The sequence below is a fragment of the Oreochromis niloticus genome, linkage group LG13 (assembly GCF_001858045.2).
Source record: "Oreochromis niloticus isolate F11D_XX linkage group LG13, O_niloticus_UMD_NMBU, whole genome shotgun sequence".
Taxonomy (NCBI): Eukaryota; Metazoa; Chordata; class Actinopteri; order Cichliformes; family Cichlidae; genus Oreochromis; species Oreochromis niloticus.
In genome coordinates, this window is record NC_031978.2 from 8,348,396 (window position 1) to 8,367,665 (window position 19,270).

At 42.5% G+C, this 19,270-nt stretch overlaps 1 protein-coding gene across 4 annotated transcripts in view; it reads right to left on the bottom strand.

Moving 5' to 3' along the window:
* Positions 1-19,270, bottom strand: part of LOC100704929 (ABC transporter G family member 20) — a 111,349-nt gene that overhangs the window by 49,740 nt on the left and 42,339 nt on the right. For all 4 annotated transcript variants that reach the window (XM_019366590.2, XM_019366592.2, XM_019366591.2 and 1 more), the window contains one exon: positions 7,354-7,424. In XM_019366590.2, coding sequence (XP_019222135.1) covers positions 7,354-7,424 — 71 coding nt within the window. The remainder of the gene's footprint in view (positions 1-7,353; positions 7,425-19,270) is intronic.

The window sequence follows — 19,270 nt, forward strand, 5'->3', positions numbered from 1 at the left end:
GGATGGTCCATTTGGTAAAGTAAATCCGTTGGGAATCTTTCTTGGCCTTTAGACAATAATTGTGATGGCAAAAGAACCAAACGGGACAGGGGGGGGGAAACCTGAGCAGCGCGACGGAGGCTAGACCATCAAATTTCACAAGCCTCACACTTCCGGCCTTCTCGGTCTTCGAGAATGCGGCCCACGTAGACCGCAAAGGCCGCGTCCTCCAAGAATGCAGACCCTGAATTGGGACACACCCTGTGACTTTCTACATCAATAAGTGGACAGAAGATGTAACGGTCTTCAAAAACATCACCACGCGAGCCAATGAAAAGCCCTGGTTCACTGCAGCGGTACGTGCATGAGAGAGAGTTGCTGCTTTCCAGTCTGGACATAAAACAGCTCTCAAAACAGCCAGAGCCAACCTCTCTAGCTCCATCCGACAAGCAAAGCGTGCACACACAAAAGATCCAGAGTCAATTCCACAACATAAAGACTTTCAGGTTATGGCAGGACGTCACACAGTACAAGCCTGCACCAAGCAGCTGTGATGGCAATACCACACTTCCTGAGGAGCTGAACAACACACAAGCGAAGAAAGCCACACCCCCCACCACCGACCACATCATCTCTCTGCCTGCAGCCAACGTGAGGAGAACTTTCACCAAGGTCAACCCACAGAAAGTTGCTGGACCAGACAACATTACAGGTCGCGTGCTGACAGTCTGTGCTGATCAGCTAGCCGATGTCGTCACAGACATTTTCAACTCATCGCTGAGCCAGATGATCATCCCAGCATGCTTCAACTCCACCACCATCATCCCAGTGTCAAAGAAATCCTCAGTATCCTGCCTGAATGACTACCGCCCCTGACCCCCATCATTATGAAGTGCTTTGAGAGAGTTGTCAAGGCACATGTGAAGAGCAATCTCCTCTGCTCACTGGATCCCCTGCAGTTAGCATACCGGCTGAACAGGTTGACCGAGGATGCCATTTCCACTGCACTTCACCTTTCCCTTTCCCACCTTCACAAGAAAGACGCTTATGTCAGAATGCTGTTCATAGACTTTAGCTGAGCATTCAACACCATTATCCCCCCAAAGCTGTTTGAGAAACTCAGCAAGCTGGGACTGAGCACCTCTCTCTGCAACTGGATACTAGATTTCCTGTCAAAGAGGCCTCAGTCCGTCCGAATCGGCAACAACATCTCCAACACCATCAGGTTAAGTACTGGAGCTCCTCAGGGCTGTGTCCTCAGCCCACTGTTGTTCACCCTCCTGACACGTGACTGCACCACCCTACACAGCTCCAACCACTTCATCAAGTTAGCTGACGACACAACCGTGGTTGGACTCATCAGCAGCAACGACAAGTCAGCGTACAGAGATGAGGTTCAGCAGCTGGTGTTCTGGTGCAGCGAGAACAACCTGTCACTGAATGTGGACAAAACCAAGGAGATGATTGTCAACTTCAGGAAGACTCGCTCCACCCACACACCACTCAGCATCCACGGTTTCACAGTAGAGACTGTTAAAAGCATCAAGTTCCTGGAGTTCACATTTCATACGACCTCACCTGGACCATCAACATTAACTCCATCACTAAAAAGTTTCCACAGCCTTGACTAACTCTGACTTTTATGATGCTAATTGTAAGATAACTACCCCAGTCAATGGACTTGCTAACTCCTTTATCTCTACATGTACCTCTATCTTGAAATCTGTGGCTCCTTTAAAGACTAAACACTTTAAACCCCCTCGCTAACCCTGGCTGAATGAATCCACCCATACTCTCAGACGTGAATGTTGCTGAGCTGAAAGGAGATGGAAAAAAGACAAACTCCAGATTTCCTTGGACATTCTGCACAGCTGCTGTTTGAAATATCAGAAGACTGTTAAAATCGCAAAAGCTTCTTTCCTGTCAGAAATCATTGTGACTAATAGCCCCAAGTTCTGTTTAGAATTTTTAATTCAGTGATTAACCCATCCTCTGTCACTCTGACGGAGGCCTCCCCGGCTCCCTGTGAAAAATTCCTAAATTATTTTATAGATAAAATCTCAGCACTAAGGGGCCCATATCGATTGGCTACAAACCAAATTCCAATTTCTGAATGCTCAACGGTCTTTCAACAGTTTTAGCCTGTGACTCTCCTGACTCTTAAGGAAATAATAAACCAATTGAAAAGTTCTAACTCCCGGCATGACATTCTTCCTTCCTGTATTATTAAGGATGCTCTGAAGATTATTGGGCCCTGTATCTTACTCCTAATGAACTCATCACTGTTATCAGGCTGTATTCCGGCTGCCTACAAACATGCAGTCGTGCAATCTGTTATCAAGAAAAGAAACCTTGATCCCAATGTTCTTTCAAACTATAAGCCGATCTCTAAACTTCCTTTTATGGCCAAAATCTTGGAAAAAAATAGTCCTTCATTAATTACTGACCTTCTTAGAGACTAATGGAATCAGTGAAAAATTACAGTCTGGGTTTGAAACGCGTCACAGTACTGAGACAGCACTACTAAGAGTTTTTAATGACCTTCTTTTAACTGCTGACTCAGGGCACTCAGTGGTCTTAGTTTTATTAGACTTAACCTCGGCTTTTGATACGGTTGATGACAATATTCTCCTGCCAAGGTGTTACGTGCGTGTGTTGTTGGTTTGTTTGTTTCTTAATGTGTGTATGCCAATTCACCTGTGCAGGGGCTCGGCTGTGATTGGTGGACGGAAGGAACGGCCTGATGTAACTGGCTCCCACTGTGGACGTAGGACAATTGAAGAGCTGCAGTGTGTGGGGTGTGGCAAACTTCCCGTGCACTTGCCTCAGGTCCAGATGGAGCAGCCATAGCTACTTAGTTAAATTCGGGCATGTATGTGAAATGCGGAGCAAGTGGGGGTGAGCTGCCAATTATTTTGGGAAGCTTTGTTTTCTCCTGTGTTGTTAGACCAGGGAGGTCAGACTGTGTCATTTCTTTTGTTTTTTTTCTTGAAGAGGTCAAAGGGGAACCGAAGCCTACGTTGGGTTTTGTTTGTTGTGTTGGCCTTTGTTGTGTTGGCTCACCCTGAAATCATACACTCCCACTATCGTTGTACTGAGTGCCATTGCCGTGAATAAATTATTGTTAAAAGTCCGATGCTGTGGCTGTGTCTGTTTGGGCGTGGGAAGTCGTGGGACACCCCGCTCTTTTTACGGTCATTCCGAGCCGGGTTGTAACATGATTTGGGGGCTCATCCGTTTTGTCTCATTTTTTCTGGCTGGTTTTGTTGTCTGTAGTTTGTTCAGTCGGCTTTGCTTTTGTGTGGGGGGGAAGTGAGGGGTGAATGTTTGAGGATGGAGTTTTCTTTAGATGACTTTGTTACCTCGCCTTCCTGGGATAAGATAGAGATGTGCAGGAAGGCAGATTTGCTTATTATAGCAAGTTTTTTTGATATTCAAATGTCCTATAGTGCCCGTAAAGCGGAGGTGAAGGCTGCTTTGTGTGCAGGGTTGGTGGAGCAGGGCATTCTCCCTTCCCTGATGGCAGCTGTAAAGCAGCCTGGCAGGGGCGGCGTGGAGGTGGCTCTGGAGACTGAGCCGAAGCTGGATGCCAAAGGGCCTGTTAACGTGCTCCCGGCTGAGGTGGAGCCTGGTGCGGGTGAGGTGGAGTCGGATGCGGCCGAGGTGGAGTCTGGGGCGGCTGAGGAGCCTCAGGCAGTAGGGTCCACGGAGGATCTCTGTTTTACCCTCCGTATCAGGGAGGTGGAGGTTCACGCTAAAGAGCTTGAAGTGCAAGCTATGCACCTCCGTGTCAGAGCTTTGGAGTTGAAGCGCAAGCCCACCGCTGTCTCCACACCTGTTTCCGCTGCCTCCACACCTGTCTCGAGTCGCCCTGACACATCCACAGCTACTTCAACAAGCTTTGACATCACCAAGCATGTTACACTAGTACCTCCATTTCGGGAGGCTGAGGTTGATTCTTATTTCAGCGCTTTTGAGCGTATAGCAGCTGCATTGAATTGGCCTAAGGAGTTTTGGGCGCTGCTACTCCAGTGTAAGTTAATCGGCAAGGCTCAAGAAGTATGTACTAGCCTTTCCGTTAACGACAGCCTCCAATATGATATTGTGAAAAAATCCATTCTGCACGCGTATGAATTAGTTCCTGAGGCTTACCGTCAGAAATTTCGTAAAAGTGAAAAGACCGCTGACCAAACGTTTGTGGAATTTGCCCGTGAGAAACATCGCTTGTTTGAATGCTGGATGCAAGCCAGCAAAGTGAAGGATATTCAGGGATTAAAGGAATTGGTTCTTTTAGAAGACTTTAAAAAGTGTCTCCCGGATCAGTTAGTAGTTTATTTAAACGAGCAGAAGGTGACGTCCCTGGCAAAAGCAGCAGTTTTAGCGGACGAATTTACCCTCACACATAAAATCATTTTCCCAGCTGGAGCAGCACGAGAAGTGAGGGGAGGGCAGGAAAATAAAATAAAATCTCCTAAACAGACCTGAAGGGCGAGACAGGAGGAAACTGAAAGGCGGGAATGTTTTTATTGCTGTGAGTCTGGTCACCTGATTGCCAGTTGTCCTGCGCTGCGGAAGAAAGAGCAGCGCAGAGGGTCTAAGGGACCCGTGGGGCTCATTAAAGTAGTTTCCCCACCTATATGTCCTGATCGGATACAGGGGTGTGACCCAGAAATGGAGGTAGAGTCACGTTTTATACCATTCCTTTCCCAAGGCTTCATTTCGGTGACAGGAGAAGACAAGGACAGGGTTCCTATCACTATTCTCCGAGACACCGGGGCACATCAATCTTTTATGTTAGATGATGTGTTGCCACTGTCGGATAAAACCGCCTGCCACACGGATGTGTTAGTGTGGGGAATTGAAATGAGTGTTCTTCGGGCACCACTCCACAGAGTATATTTACACTCACCTATCACAACTGGACCTGTGAAAGTCGCCGTAAGACGACAGTTACCGTTTAAAGGTGTGTCATTTATTTTGGGCAATGATTTGGCCGGAGGGACAGTGTTTCCACCGCCTGAAGCAAAATTTGCTGTCACGGGACACCCCGCTCTTGTTACGGTCATTCCGAGCCGGGTCGTAACATAGGATTGTAGGCTAGAACATGTAGTTGGACTTAAAGGTAATGTCCTTTCATGGTTTAAATCATACTTATCTGAGAGGTCATTCTCCGTCACCATGGGGAATTACTCCTCCTCTTTTGCCCCTTTCCGTTGTGGTGTGCCCCCGGGTTCGGTGCTAAATCCTACATTATTTTCTTTGTACATGCTGCCCTTGGGACTCATTGTTTCATTGTTATGCTGACGCTATCCAACTCTACCATTTGGTTCGCATCTGTAAGGGAGATGATAGGAAAACGGCATTCAACACTCAACTGGGTCACTTTGAGTATCTTGTAATGCCTTTTGGACTCACCAATGCTCCCACTGTTTTTCAGGCAATGGTGAACGATGCACTGAGAAATTTCATTAACCACTTTGTGTTTGTCTACATGGATGACATTCTCATTTTCCCCAAAAATCAGGCAAATCGCGTGAGACGTGTTCAGCTGGTCCTTCAATGACTGCTTGAGAATCGTCTGTTCGTGAAAGCAGAAAAATGCGAATTCCATGTGCAGACCGTGTCCTTCCTGGGGTTCACTGTGGAACAGAGGCATCTGCGGGCAGACTCGGCCAAGGTCAGGGCTGTGGTAGAGTCGCCCGAGCCCAAAAACCAGAAGGAGCTATAGAGGTTCTTGGGATTTATAAACTTCTACCATCAATTTGTCAGAGACTTCAGCAAAGTGGTAGTCCTCTCACTCCGCTTACATCACCCAAAGTGTCTTTTTCACTGGTCTTCCTCTGCTCAACAGTCCTTCGACCAACTCAAGCAGCTTTTCTCACCTGATGCCTCTGACTCAGGCATGGGAGACATCCTGTCCCAGCAAGTGGAAGGTAAATTGCATCTGTGTGCCTTTTTCTCCCGTTGTTTCGCACAGGCTGAGCAGAATTACGACATGGGTGATCGTGAGCTATTGGCCATTAAGCTGGCCCTGGAGGAATGGCAGCACTGGTTGGTGGGCAGTGACCACCTGGTGTTGATCTGGACGGACCATAAGAACCTAGCATACCTGCAGGCAGCTAAGCACCTGAACGCCCGGCAAGCCAGGTGGGCACTATTTTTCACAAAATTCATCCTCACTATTACCTACAGGCCCAGATCAGGGAACACGAAGCCAGATGTGCTGTCCCACCAGTTTGTGTTACATCAGGAGGCGTTGGAGAAGGAGAAAACCATTCTGCCTTCCACACATAAATGGGCCGATTCACTGGCCCATTTGAAATACGTGTGTGGTGTTTTGTTTATGTTTCTACTCCCCTTCTGTCTCTGTCTCCCTGTTGTGTGGGTTTTAGTGTGGGATGTTCATGTCCCCGGACGTAAATGTTCCTGTGCTAGAGTCAGCCACACCTGCCGCTCATCAGCCGCCGCCAGCTGCAGCCGATTACCGTCATTGGCGATGTCCCTACTTAACCGTGTGGCTGAGCTTCAGTTGATGCTAGATTGTTGAGTTAAGTCATCAGTACAGCTGTAGATTGCCTTGAGAAAACTTTGTGTGCGTGTGGATTGCCTAGTCATCATTTGTGTTTTTCCTTCACTAGGAATCGGGAGCGGAGTTTATCACGTGAGCGTAGCCAGTGTACAAATTAAGAGTAGCTGTTTTAAGATTCACGCCAGAGACACGAGCACTGTGTAGGATTTTGGGAAAAACGCCAAAGGGACCACAGTGCTGGGACTTGCACATTGTTTATCAGTGTTTTTTACTGTAAATAAATCTGCTCCCTTATTTGTATTTGGGTCTGCTCATTACCTCAGACCTGACATCAAATGCTGGCTCATCCAAAGTTAGGTTTTGATGAATACTCAGATTATCCTAGATACATTTCTGAAGTCAATAAAGTAGATAAGGAAGGAGCTGTCGCTGTCTCCCATTGTTTGAAACAAAAGATTTAAACAATAGGAGAAGATTATTTGCCATTGCTGTTGTTAGTGTGTAATATTACTGTGTGTTCTGTGTTTAGTGTGGCTGTGTTTAGATTGCTGTGCCTGTTTACTACCTCTCACTACTGTTGTGTGTGAAGGGGCGTTCCTAATAAAAGGCTGTGCTTCCTGTAGCTTAGTGGTGAGGTCAGCGCAGGAATAGCAGGTCAAAACAGAAGTCTCTGTTTCCTACTTTGTCTGAGCTCGCCACAATATTTCATCACTTACATAATACAGCAGAATTTGTCATATGTGTTATTTGTCCATTTCTTGAGTTTGCCATGCATTGTTCTGACAGTTATTCAAGAGTAACTGGCAAAAAGAAGAAAATAAAACCACAAAAGTAGGTTGTCTTACTTGTCTCATCCAGCCAGATATGCACTGATCCTCCATCAATTATCTCTCGAGAAACCTGTTGCTCGACCATCCTGCAAAATTAGGAGCAGAGTTATCGTTACAGTTATCTGCTGACGATGTAGATTTTTAGAATTTGTCCAGAAGACAGCCCAGACAGATAGTGTTAGGGTTCAATGTTGAGAGAAGAATCCATAAATAACCACAGATCCAGGCGTGTGCAATTAGACAGCATTTTAATGAACACATGTGTGAGTTCAACAACCCAATCAGTGTTGAACTGTCTTTCTCATATTCAGACAACTGTTTTATGGGGTTAAGAATTGTACAGCCCCCTTTTCTGTTACTAGGCAGAAATACGTCACACCAAAACCACAATGACTTTTAACATAGAACATCATCTTCGTGTCTACGGCTGATGCTTCCTGTCAGCCCGCCTTCGCTGTCGCTCGTCTGGTGCACTTCCTCTAAGTACGTCGGCACACTTCTGCATTTCTGCCCTACCAAAATAGATCTACCATGGTGTGTATGTGTGTGTGCGTACACGTGCAAGGGCGCGTGCATGCTGTGTACTGCGTACGTGTCATGACCTCTCACTATTGGTGTCTGTATGTATATGTCTCGCCCTTAAATGCTCTCACATCTCACCCGTTACACTTCTGACCTTCACGTGACCAGAGTCTCCCCTTTACATATAATAACCTAACTGGAACTATATATGTAATCTACTGAATAAACACCCTACTCTTTCAGCTTACGCTCACTCTGCTTTCGGTTTCACTTCTACAAAAGCTGCAACTTCAAAGACATAACTTCCTGTCTCATTTTGGCACAAAATGTATTTTCCTGTCTCTGCCCTCTACACAGAGATCATAAAAGCATTAATACCATTTAAATTATAGATTCAACTCAACCATTTAAAATGGTTCTTCTTTGGACCTGTAATAAAGGCTAATATAATACCAATATGTTTGAACATCTGAATGCATCTAGGAAAGCAACATCACCATTAACACTGAAATGTTAATGATGATTATAAAAATAGCAGCAACTAATAGCAGGACAATATTTCTATTCCTGACACTCCCTCTCTTGGTGACCCTTAAAAAGGGTCACCATACACTTATAACATTACTCTGACCCTCTCTAGCAATGCCAGCTCCCCCTAAGAACACTCCATGGGTAAAGTCAGGTTCGTCCTTGGTCCCTCTCTCGTGGAAATCTCCTCCTGTAAAGGATAGAAAACACTTTCTCCCTACTTTATTCAAACCTGATTCCAGCTAATATTACTCAAAACATGAACCTAATTTTGTATTTGGTTTTTGACTTTTATTTTTATATCTCATTCAACCGTACTCAGCATTTGTAAAACTCTCACAGCACTGCCTTTAAGAGAATCGAAGGAAGCACGTCTCTGCATGTGCTTCCTCTTTGCTCCTTATCTGATCATCAACATCCTGTGCACAAAACTGTCACTGCTGCAAGGGCCTGCCTCTCATCTAAAGTCACCTATCACAAGCAAAATCATCATAAAATCATTATAAGGGCTTATTCTACTAAAAGGATCAAAGAAAAAACAACCACTTTAATCACTAAGTGTAAGCACCTAGTTAATTGCTCCTAGATAAACTTCATCATAGCTAAAAGCTGAACTCTAACTGTATTTTGAACTCCCATTTCCTGGGTGATAACCTGTTTGAATCTATCATTTTATTTCATTTTGCTGCTTTTAATGTAATGACTCCTTCTAACTTAAACTTTATCAGACTTAACCAACATATATAAGCTTTCTCCCTTTGCTTCTGTTTTGCTTCAACAAGTATTTGTTATTCTGTAACTGCTTTTTATATAAGAGGACTAAGTTAGAGCTGCATGTGTTATCTCAATATTTTATATGTCACTCAGTTTAGTTACAAGCAAAACTCCTATTCAGTTCCTCTTTCTGTCATTTGTTATTGGGCCAACTCAAATTCAGTTAAAAGCTAAAGGAATTTCAGGCCCTAGGCCTCACCTATGTTTAAACCATATGTGTTTGTAAGCGTGAATGCTGTTTATCCTTCTGTTGCTCCAAGTCCCCTACAATATATCGACTGAGACATAACGCTCATCGAAGCTTATGACCTTCAAATGGACCGAACCTCAACTCTGTTAATGAGCACGATTGCAATGTGTAAGAAAAAATCATTTCTACATATATAATCTCCAATATTATTCATTTGAGTCCATACCACTTTTAACATCCTCATAAAAAGCTCTCCTCTACCCTAGAAATAAATCTATTTACTATCTGTTTCTAAAGCCTACATTATAACAACATTCTAACATTATGTCACTGTGACAACTTATCCTAAAAATCAAAAAGAAATCACACATTTTCTACTCATAAAATCTTCACTATTTTCCCCAAAGCATATCCTTTATTCCCACAGTTTCCCCCTAAGTTTGGTGTACAACTTCTTATTAACCCCAGCAATTTATCTCCTAAACCTAATTCAGTTCATTTTAATCCTTTCTTTTAACAAATCCTCAGTTTTACTATATCTAGCTTATCAAACAACCCCAATCATTATAGAATCCTAGTAAAACCCATTTCAAATTAAACAAATTAAATCTTAAATCCCTCTCTTTTTTGACACATCTCATGTGGCAAAAAACTCAACATGCTTCACCCCAGCTTAACAAATTAAAAGGAAAAAAGGTTAGTCATTTCATTTCTCAGAACAGCTCAGCCATTCTCCTCTCCGGTGTTTTGCTTCAGCCCTGAAAACCTGTGTTTAAGGAACAAAATCAATTTAATCATCATGTCAAATCTCCTTCAACCCGTTGCTCCATGCAAAGTCTGGATCCTTGGAATTTCCTGCAAACAAAACCTTTACTCAACTCTCCCCCTATATGATCCAATCTGTGTCATAACCCCAAAATAAACTTACACAGAACAGTTATTAATCATGTGTTACCTCAGTTAATGGTAACTTGAGTTACATCAATGTTTCCCTTTTAGCATTTAGCATTCTCCCAACAATATAATGTAATCCCATAATCTAACCCCAGTAAAAAAGAAATTTTCTCCAAACATACATCAGCAACCCAAAATCAGCATCCCCAGATTTAAGTCTCCCACTTGTCCTGTTTGTCAACCTTTTATTTGTTTCCCCTCTTGGTCCCATCACTCACATTCACTCCCATGCATTCACACATGATATTTTTTGCTGATCTGCAGCCTTCCGCGCATGTCATCAGATGCTCCACATCAGCAAAATGAGCTCAATCATTTGTTTATTTCGTTTTCCTTTTTAGGAAAATAGTTCTCTATATTTTTGACTGGATTGACACGCTGCAATCATTTTTTAGACAGAGACTTGCCGCCAATCAGTCTCTGATTGTAATCAATTATAATTCTGTAAAGCCCACCTGATTTTCGTACTTGGTAATTTTGTCAGCGCCGTCCGTTCACTCTCTTCCAGGCCTGCTTAGAACAAAAATGAAAAAAGAGAGCTGATTATTAGCTCATCAAAGTACCAAACAAAATCACCTGACAGGTTTTTTCTCTAAGTGCACTGTTACAAAAACTATGGGCCCTTTTAGACATGTCCATGTTTATCAAAACTCCCTCTCTTGAAATAGAAACAACAGCCTCAAAAATCTAAAACAATCTTAAATTTCACCCATTCAACACACCGAAAACCTCGCCAAAAGCTACACCGTTTCGTACACAACAATAACCCCGGTTAAGCACATTACCATACTCAGATTCAGCCTAACACCTTACAACAATGTGTCAACACTAATTTATAGACCTCCTAATCAAATTTGCACCTCTGAACAATCTACCCTCCTTTAAGGCCTCAATCACACACACACAGCAAGCTCCTCTGTCCACATTCACACGAGCTCTCAAACTTTTGCATACTCAGCCATATCTCAACAATTTAACTTGGCAAAAGAAATACATGTTTAAACTTTATCACATTATTGAATTATTTTCATTTTCTTTCTATACTAATCACTTACTTTGATAAATCAGTGCAAGAGCACTCCTAAGTAATCACTCCTCTTTTGTTTTGTTTTTTTTTTTCCATAACTCACTCCCTTGTCATACAGCTTCGTTTGAGTTATTCCACAACAACTCTATTTTATCCAAGTGTGTTTTAAGTGTATTTCTTCAACATTCACACCATTTTAACCCTCATGAAATTAGCAGGCTGATTTAATTACGTATGTTTGTGTTCTTAGCCAAGTTTTAATCACTATCTATGCATTACTCTTCATGAGCTTATCTCTGTAAGGTTAGTGCATTTTCCGTTTGTATGTGTGATTTCTATAAATGTTTCTTTTGCAGTGTTTCAAACTCCTTTGACAGGGTGTATTTTCTCTCTCTGGTTCATCACTGGTCATTGTTAATGACATTTCCCCTTCGTCTGTGCCCAGTGGCCTTACCTGTTAAATCCCGTCTCCTCCAGTGACTCCAAGGTCACTCCGGGACTTAGGTTCAAGCAATCGTGACTGCGCCTTGCCTTAGGTTGTCCCAGGGTTTCGAGGTGGGATCTTACCCGTCATGGGCTGTCCAGCCTTCCATGCCCGCCTACTACAGGAGCCAACTGGGCAAGGGTGTTATCAGACCTAGGGGACACACTGGTTCTGGAAATTAAAGGAGTGTAAACTGCTTTCTTTATTAAACTTTCCAACCATAATTTCACATGTAACAGTTTGTGTACGTGCGTTTTCAATTCATTAATGTAATTGTTAGTTCATGTATTTATTTCTCTCGGTCTGTCTCTTTTCTAAACCCTGTAATTAATATAATTTTATTACTTTATTACTTTTTCTTAAAACATGCATTCGCTTCATCTTCTTAGAATTTAACTCTGTCTATTTCTCTGGGTGCTCCCCTGACATCATCAGTCACACACACACACCTTCCTCTCCCACACTTTTAAATAGAGCTCTTCCAAACATCAGGACAACTAACACTTCTCCACGCACAGGACCATTCTTTAGGTCAGTTTTATAGCATCAGTCACCCAATAATCTCTTAACTGGGCTTCCCAAGTGTATATACTTATGTGTTTTCAATCGGAAAAAATACACTCAACCTGTCATAACATCTGTCATGGATTTCTTGAATTAAAAGCACTTTCAAACTTTAAAACATCCTACTTTTCCTCACAAAAGAAATATATTTCCCACTCCTTTATTTCATACACACGTTTAAAGGTTCTAACCTCTTTAGTCATTCAGTAATCGTCTCACACACTGCCTTTTCTCTCTCAAACTTCCATTTTCCACTCACTCAGACAAATCATGCAGAGTCACTCAAATCAAATACTGACAGCATTCACACAGTTAAAATCACACACAATACGCTTTCATATGAGTATTTTGGACATGCCTTCCATGATCAGAAAGAGCAAGTCAAAAGAAAAAGAAAAAGAAAACTGAAACCTCTCATCGTCTCACACCCCGCTTCTCCCCACACACACATAACTGAAAATAAAACACACCAACATTTATGGCTCACGAAATATACATCTATCCATATTCAGTCATTTACTATACATCCACACTAATATATTCAAACTGTATTTACACTCTCATAATAAACAAAACCAACCTCTTATATACAGGCATTTAGCAAAAAGCTCAGTCCTCTCGAAAACTGAAACCACCCTCTCTGCGCGTCACTGCTGCTCATTTGCATTTACACACCATCCGTGCACATCCGGCTGTGCATCACTGACACAGAGACTGATCCTACTCATAGATCTCATATTTTATATTACAGACGTCTTATTAATTACAACTGCACAGATTTTTTAGGCCTTTTCAACTCCTATGTAATTTCGATAATAGAACATAACGGCTCCAACCGATCAGTCCCAGACTTTTTGTGCTCAATTCACCAGGGCGGTCCCAGACTGTCCTGTCCAGATCTCTAAACCTAACTTAATTTGCCAGCATACCCAATAAGCGCAAAAATAGGAGACTCTAACTCCTAGCAATTTTGAAGATTCCCCAGTCCTTCCCGGCTCGTCGTGCCGTACTAACCCTACTCTTCAGGGTAGGTCAAGGATAAACGTCTTTATCCAGGAGGGAGCGTTACCTCCGAGAAAATGCGCTTCTTAACAGACGCCGCTGTCGTCCTAGAAAAATTTATAATAATTTGAAACAACAATCTACACCCGAAGCAGGATTAAGATTGAGGACAACCCTCAACAGTTTTAGAGATTCCCCAGTCCTCTTCCGATGTTGCCCGAAACTATCCCTACTCTTCAGGGTAGGTGAAGGATAAACGTCTTTACCCAGCAGGGAGCGTCACCTCCGAGAAACTTCTTCAGGGTTGCATAACCAATGGGACTTGAACCCACACAATGACCAAATTCCCTATCATTCTAAGAGTTCACTTAGCAGCTCCAACTGCTTTCTCTTTTCATTCCTTTATTCTCATTACTCAGTACTGTCACTTATACTTCCTTATCATTACTTCAACCGGTAAACTTCATCAAAACTTCACCAAAATTAAAAACAGACATTCACCAGTAATTTTCAGTGAGTAGACTTTAATTTGACATGTCCAATCTAGCACATTTTGGAAAATTCAACAGGTATGTGCCTTACCTTTGTTTAAGCCGGCTTGTCTCTCACTTCAGACCACTGACTCCTATCTGCCCATCCAATCACCACAGACCCTGGATCTCTCCAAAACCCCAACATTATTCCCTCTCTCTCACCGGAACGAGCCCCCAAATGTTAGGGTTCAATGTTGAGAGAAGAATCCATAAATAACCACAGATCCAGGCGTGTGCAATTAGACAGCATTTTAATGAACACATGTGTGAGTTCAACAACCCAATCAGTGTTGAACTGTCTTTCTCATATTCAGACAACTGTTTTATGGGGTTAAGAATTGTACAGCCCCCTTTTCTGTTACTAGGCAGAAATACGTCACACCAAAACCACAATGACTTTTAACATAGAACATCATCTTCGTGTCTACGGCTGATGCTTCCTGTCAGCCCGCCTTCGCTGTCGCTCGTCTGGTGCACTTCCTCTAAGTACGTCGGCACACTTCTGCATTTCTGCCCTACCAAAATAGATCTACCATGGTGTGTATGTGTGTGTGCGTACACGTGCAAGGGCGCGTGCATGCTGTGTACTGCGTACGTGTCATGACCTCTCACTATTGGTGTCTGTATGTATATGTCTCGCCCTTAAATGCTCTCACATCTCACCCGTTACACTTCTGACCTTCACGTGACCAGAGGCTCCCCTTTACATATAATAACCTAACTGGAACTATATATGTAATCTACTGAATAAACACCCTACTCTTTCAGCTTACGCTCACTCTGCTTTCGGTTTCACTTCTACAAAAGCTGCAACTTCAAAGACATAACTTCCTGTCTCATTTTGGCACAAAATGTATTTTCCTGTCTCTGCCCTCTACACAGAGATCATAAAAGCATTAATACCATTTAAATTATAGATTCAACTCAACCATTTAAAATGGTTCTTCTTTGGACCTGTAATAAAGGCTAATATAATACCAATATGTTTGAACATCTGAATGCATCTAGGAAAGCAACATCACCATTAACACTGAAATGTTAATGATGATTATAAAAATAGCAGCAACTAATAGCAGGACAATATTTCTATTCCTGACAATAGCATACAAGACAGACATAGACAGAAAGCACAGCTGATGTATGCGCTAGGAAAAATAGTATTTGAGCAACTCTGGCTGAAGAATTTGGTCATTCATTTGGTCATTTAGATATATCTGTTTAGCCTGGATTTTCTTAAAGCATTTATTTTAAATGTCTCTTATGTATTAATGTCAACTGTATATAGCTCTACCTATAAGTATGTTATGTTATGTTATGTTATGTTATGTTATGTTAATCAGCTTGTCTGTAACACTATCAGCTTTGCAAGCATGTTTGACTGTTATAGCCTGACGGTTTTACTCAGGGAAAGGACTCAAAAGCAAACTCACAGGTGAGCAATTCAGGAAAAGCTTTATTTAACTTAGGGAGCCACAAAAGAGGGAAAGGCTTAGGAGGGATAGTGAGGGACAAGCTGCTGACAGGTGTGGGGGACAACGAGGGAGAATCAGCAGGGACGGAGGAACCGTGGAGGGTCTGCAAGGAGACGGAGGAACAATAATTAACACGAGGGTATGAGTTATTGACTGGAGGGAATGACTGGAGAGAGTAAATTGTCCTTAAGCCTGTTAAGTATACTTAACAGGCCTGATATAGAGTGCACTGAGGAGGGGCGGTCCGGGGGAGTAGAGGCAGGCCGGGGGCAGGCAACCGAGCAAAAGTAGCCGCGGATCACCAGGATAGGTAGGTGAGAACACTCCAGGCAGCATGAGCCACATCAACCTCGCCGCATGGCACACAACAAACTGGTGAGGCATGGTAGTTTGCACAGGGTTTAAGAAGCCCTCCTGCCGATTGCATGCAACGGGATCCAGGTGGGATGTGGAAGGCTCCACCCCAAAGGGGAGGAGAGGGGACCAGCAGCCACAGAAGGAAACTCCCAGGCACTTCACGGATTGTGACATTTGACAGCAGATGCTTTCACTTGGACACTTACTGTCTCTATAGCTCAGTGGATATATTTATTATTTATTACAATCAGAATGGACAAGACTTGGGGACAGAAAAGAAGAAAGAAAGAGAAGTTGGGGAGAAAGCTACCAGAAGAAGAGGGAGAGAAAAAAAAATAGAGAGAGAGAGAGACAAAAAACTGAAAATGTTGCTGAAATCCCCCCCAAAAAAACCGACACAGAAGGAAAACCACAGCAACAACCAATATATGCAAAAGTAAGAGTAAATAATAAATATTAAATGTTACTGAGCAGCATACAATATTAATGCTACATGATATGTTTAGAGGCAGCAGCCGACCAAGATAGTACGTGAGGACATGTTTGGAAACCTGTGTGCACATCTTTGTGTGTGAGTGTGGTTGTGTTCATAAGGTTTCTCCATTTAAGTATTTAATAGTAGGCGTGGGGAGCAACAGCTCTGCCCCCCAAGACTTGAAACAGGCATGAAGGAGACCTGGGCCTCAGATATCCAGAGGCCTTCCAGAGCACGAGAGCCTGAGAGCATAAAAATACTTACCCAACATGGAGACACATAGAAAGATTGTCTTATTAAGTGAATGATGAGTGCAGTGTTGCCAACTCCTCAGTAAGGAAAATCACTATTGGCTGTCCTAAAAGTCGCTAGAAGTCGCTAAATGACGTCATCGCCTAATTTGCATAATTGGTCATGCTAATGTAATTGTAACCTACATTGGAGGAGAGAAAAATAACATTGTGTAAGAGACAAAGTGAGTTAAAAACGTCCTAAATGCATTTAGAATTTATTGAGAACTACAAATTAAATTTCTTCTAGCAATTATTGTTTTTTTTAATGTCACAATTCCAACCCTGCTCCTTTATCCAGGCTTGGTCTGGCAAAAGTGACCTGAAATAGGCACTCTGGTGGAGTTACTTTGTATGTGTGTGTGTGTGTTTATAAGTAGTTTTAAACCTTGTGATCCACAAAACAACATAACAGTAAAAGAACTGACTGCGTTAGTCATTGTGGGAGCAGCGGCTTCGCTCATGCGTGATTCATTTGCAGTTTGGACACATAGATGTGAACATCTTCTGCCCTGACAGCAGCTGAGGGAGGACTATCCTCCGCCCGTGAGTGCTTTGGCACGAGCGAGGTGCCCGCGGCAGCACCCGCTTCTTGTTGAGAGTAAGAGTGATACGTGCTTTCACGTCAAAAAGTCGTCATAAATGAGTCTCCAATAACACCAGAAAAAGTCGCCAGATTTGTCGCTAGTCGCTTTTTAGAAAAAAAGTCGCTAAGGGGGTCTGAAAACTCACTAAATATAGCGACAAAGTCGCTAAGTTGGCAACACTGGAGTGAGATTTTACCTGAGCTAATGTAGGTAACTATAGTCAGTCAGCCAGCATGGCCTATTGCTAAAGTGTGTCAAGTCGTCAATGACCCAAGAACCCTAACAAAGTGTATGTGTGTGTTTTTGCCTGGTGCAACTTGAACATGCCTCATCATTGCTGTGATGTAGATGAGTATTTTTTATTACTTTTTATGTAAAGGGAATATATTTAATTGTTTACATTGGACATTTCAGTCTCAAGTGCGAGCTGTAGCTCTGCTTTGTGTGTGTGTGTGTGTGTGTGTGTGTGTGTGTGTGTGTGTGTGTGTGTGTGTGTGTGTGTAACTAGGTATTGACGTATCACTAGGGATGGGTATTGATAAGATTTTCACGATTCAGATTCCATTTTCGATTCTGTTTAACGATTTGATTCTTTATCAATTCTCTTATCGATTCTTATTTTTAAAAAAGGAGAACACCAAGGTCGATTAGCTTAGAACAGGGGTAGGCAACCTTTCTGATGGCGAGTGCCATTTAAAATTTCCTCAGAAGTCAGTGTGCCATATGATTGCATTAGCAATAAATTTAATAACGCTCTATATTAACAGTTACACACTATATAGAACCACTTTATAGAATTATATTTGTTTGCAAATGTTGGCAGCTATCAGCGAATAGTTATCAGCTATTTTGAGACAAACAAAAAAAAGACACTTTTTATCCATAACAAGAACTCCATAACAGCAAATACAGAAAATACAAATGCTATTTATGGTCTCCTCACAACAATGATAAGAAAAATAAACTGGGCCAACATGTTAATGTGATCTCTGGTCTCACACTCAGAGACACAGGTCTCCGAGTGTCCAGCATTAAGACAGCTACCTGAGGACACTCATGTGAGAGAAAATCTGCTCACACAGATATGTAGAGCCAAATACTGTCAATAAGGCCTCTGCAATGTTCTGAAGACAGTCAAACTTGTCAGGTAGTAATGTCCAGCAGGTGACAATGCAAGCTCCATGAACACGCACATCTATGGATTCCAGCTATTTCGATGTTATATGTATGATTTCTATACATTTTATGTCAGATAAAAAATTTGGTTGTAAGCTTCAGATAATTATTTAATGACACCCAGACATTTTAAATGAGAATAAGAAAGTATTTCTTTGTGCCCCCCTTTCCCTGTTAATGCCCTACCTGGCCCCCTGGCAAAACTTTGCTAGATCCGCCCCTGCACAGTTACCAGCTGTTAGCTACTTAGAAAAGGATCCTGGTGTTATTTGTCTCTCAGAAACAGTTCATAACTTCCCTTCAACTCATTAATGTCACCGAAAAGGTAAACCTGTTTCTCCATCACCTGTTCAGCTCTGATGATTCAGTAAGGACATCTCCTGGTTTCATCTTCATGTTTCCCTCTCACTAGATATACAAACCATCATGACCAGCAGCTTTACAGCTGTGGCTCCAGCAAACATCAGCTGATACTAGAAAGTAATATTAAATAAATTCTAACAACAGCTGATCAAGCTTAAACGTGCTGCTGTTGTTTAGCGCGACATCCGCTGGTTTCCTCTTTCTGGCGCAAAGTGGGAGATAAACAAACAAGAGAGAAAAGCTGATCAGCTGATCATTGATCAGTTTCATGATTGAGCAACAGGAGAGGGAGGGGGAGAATGAGAGAAGAAGAAACAGCTGACAGCGTAACGACAGAATAACTCCAGCTTTGTGTCTTTTTTTCATTCTAGCTGAAGTCCGGGACAAACTGTGTTCCTTTTCACCTCAATACGAAACGCGTAATATTTTCTCTGAATACGAGACAATTCAGTCTTTTTACAGGCAACTCTACTAACTAACCTTATGAATAAAATACAGTTCACTATGGTATCACTAACATCAAAGCACCCACCCAGCTGTATAGAAACTCTGTCATGCTAGCTAGCACGCAGTACGAGTTATTGTAACTGACTGTAAAAAGTCAGCACAACGAAAATAAACTCCACCTAAACTT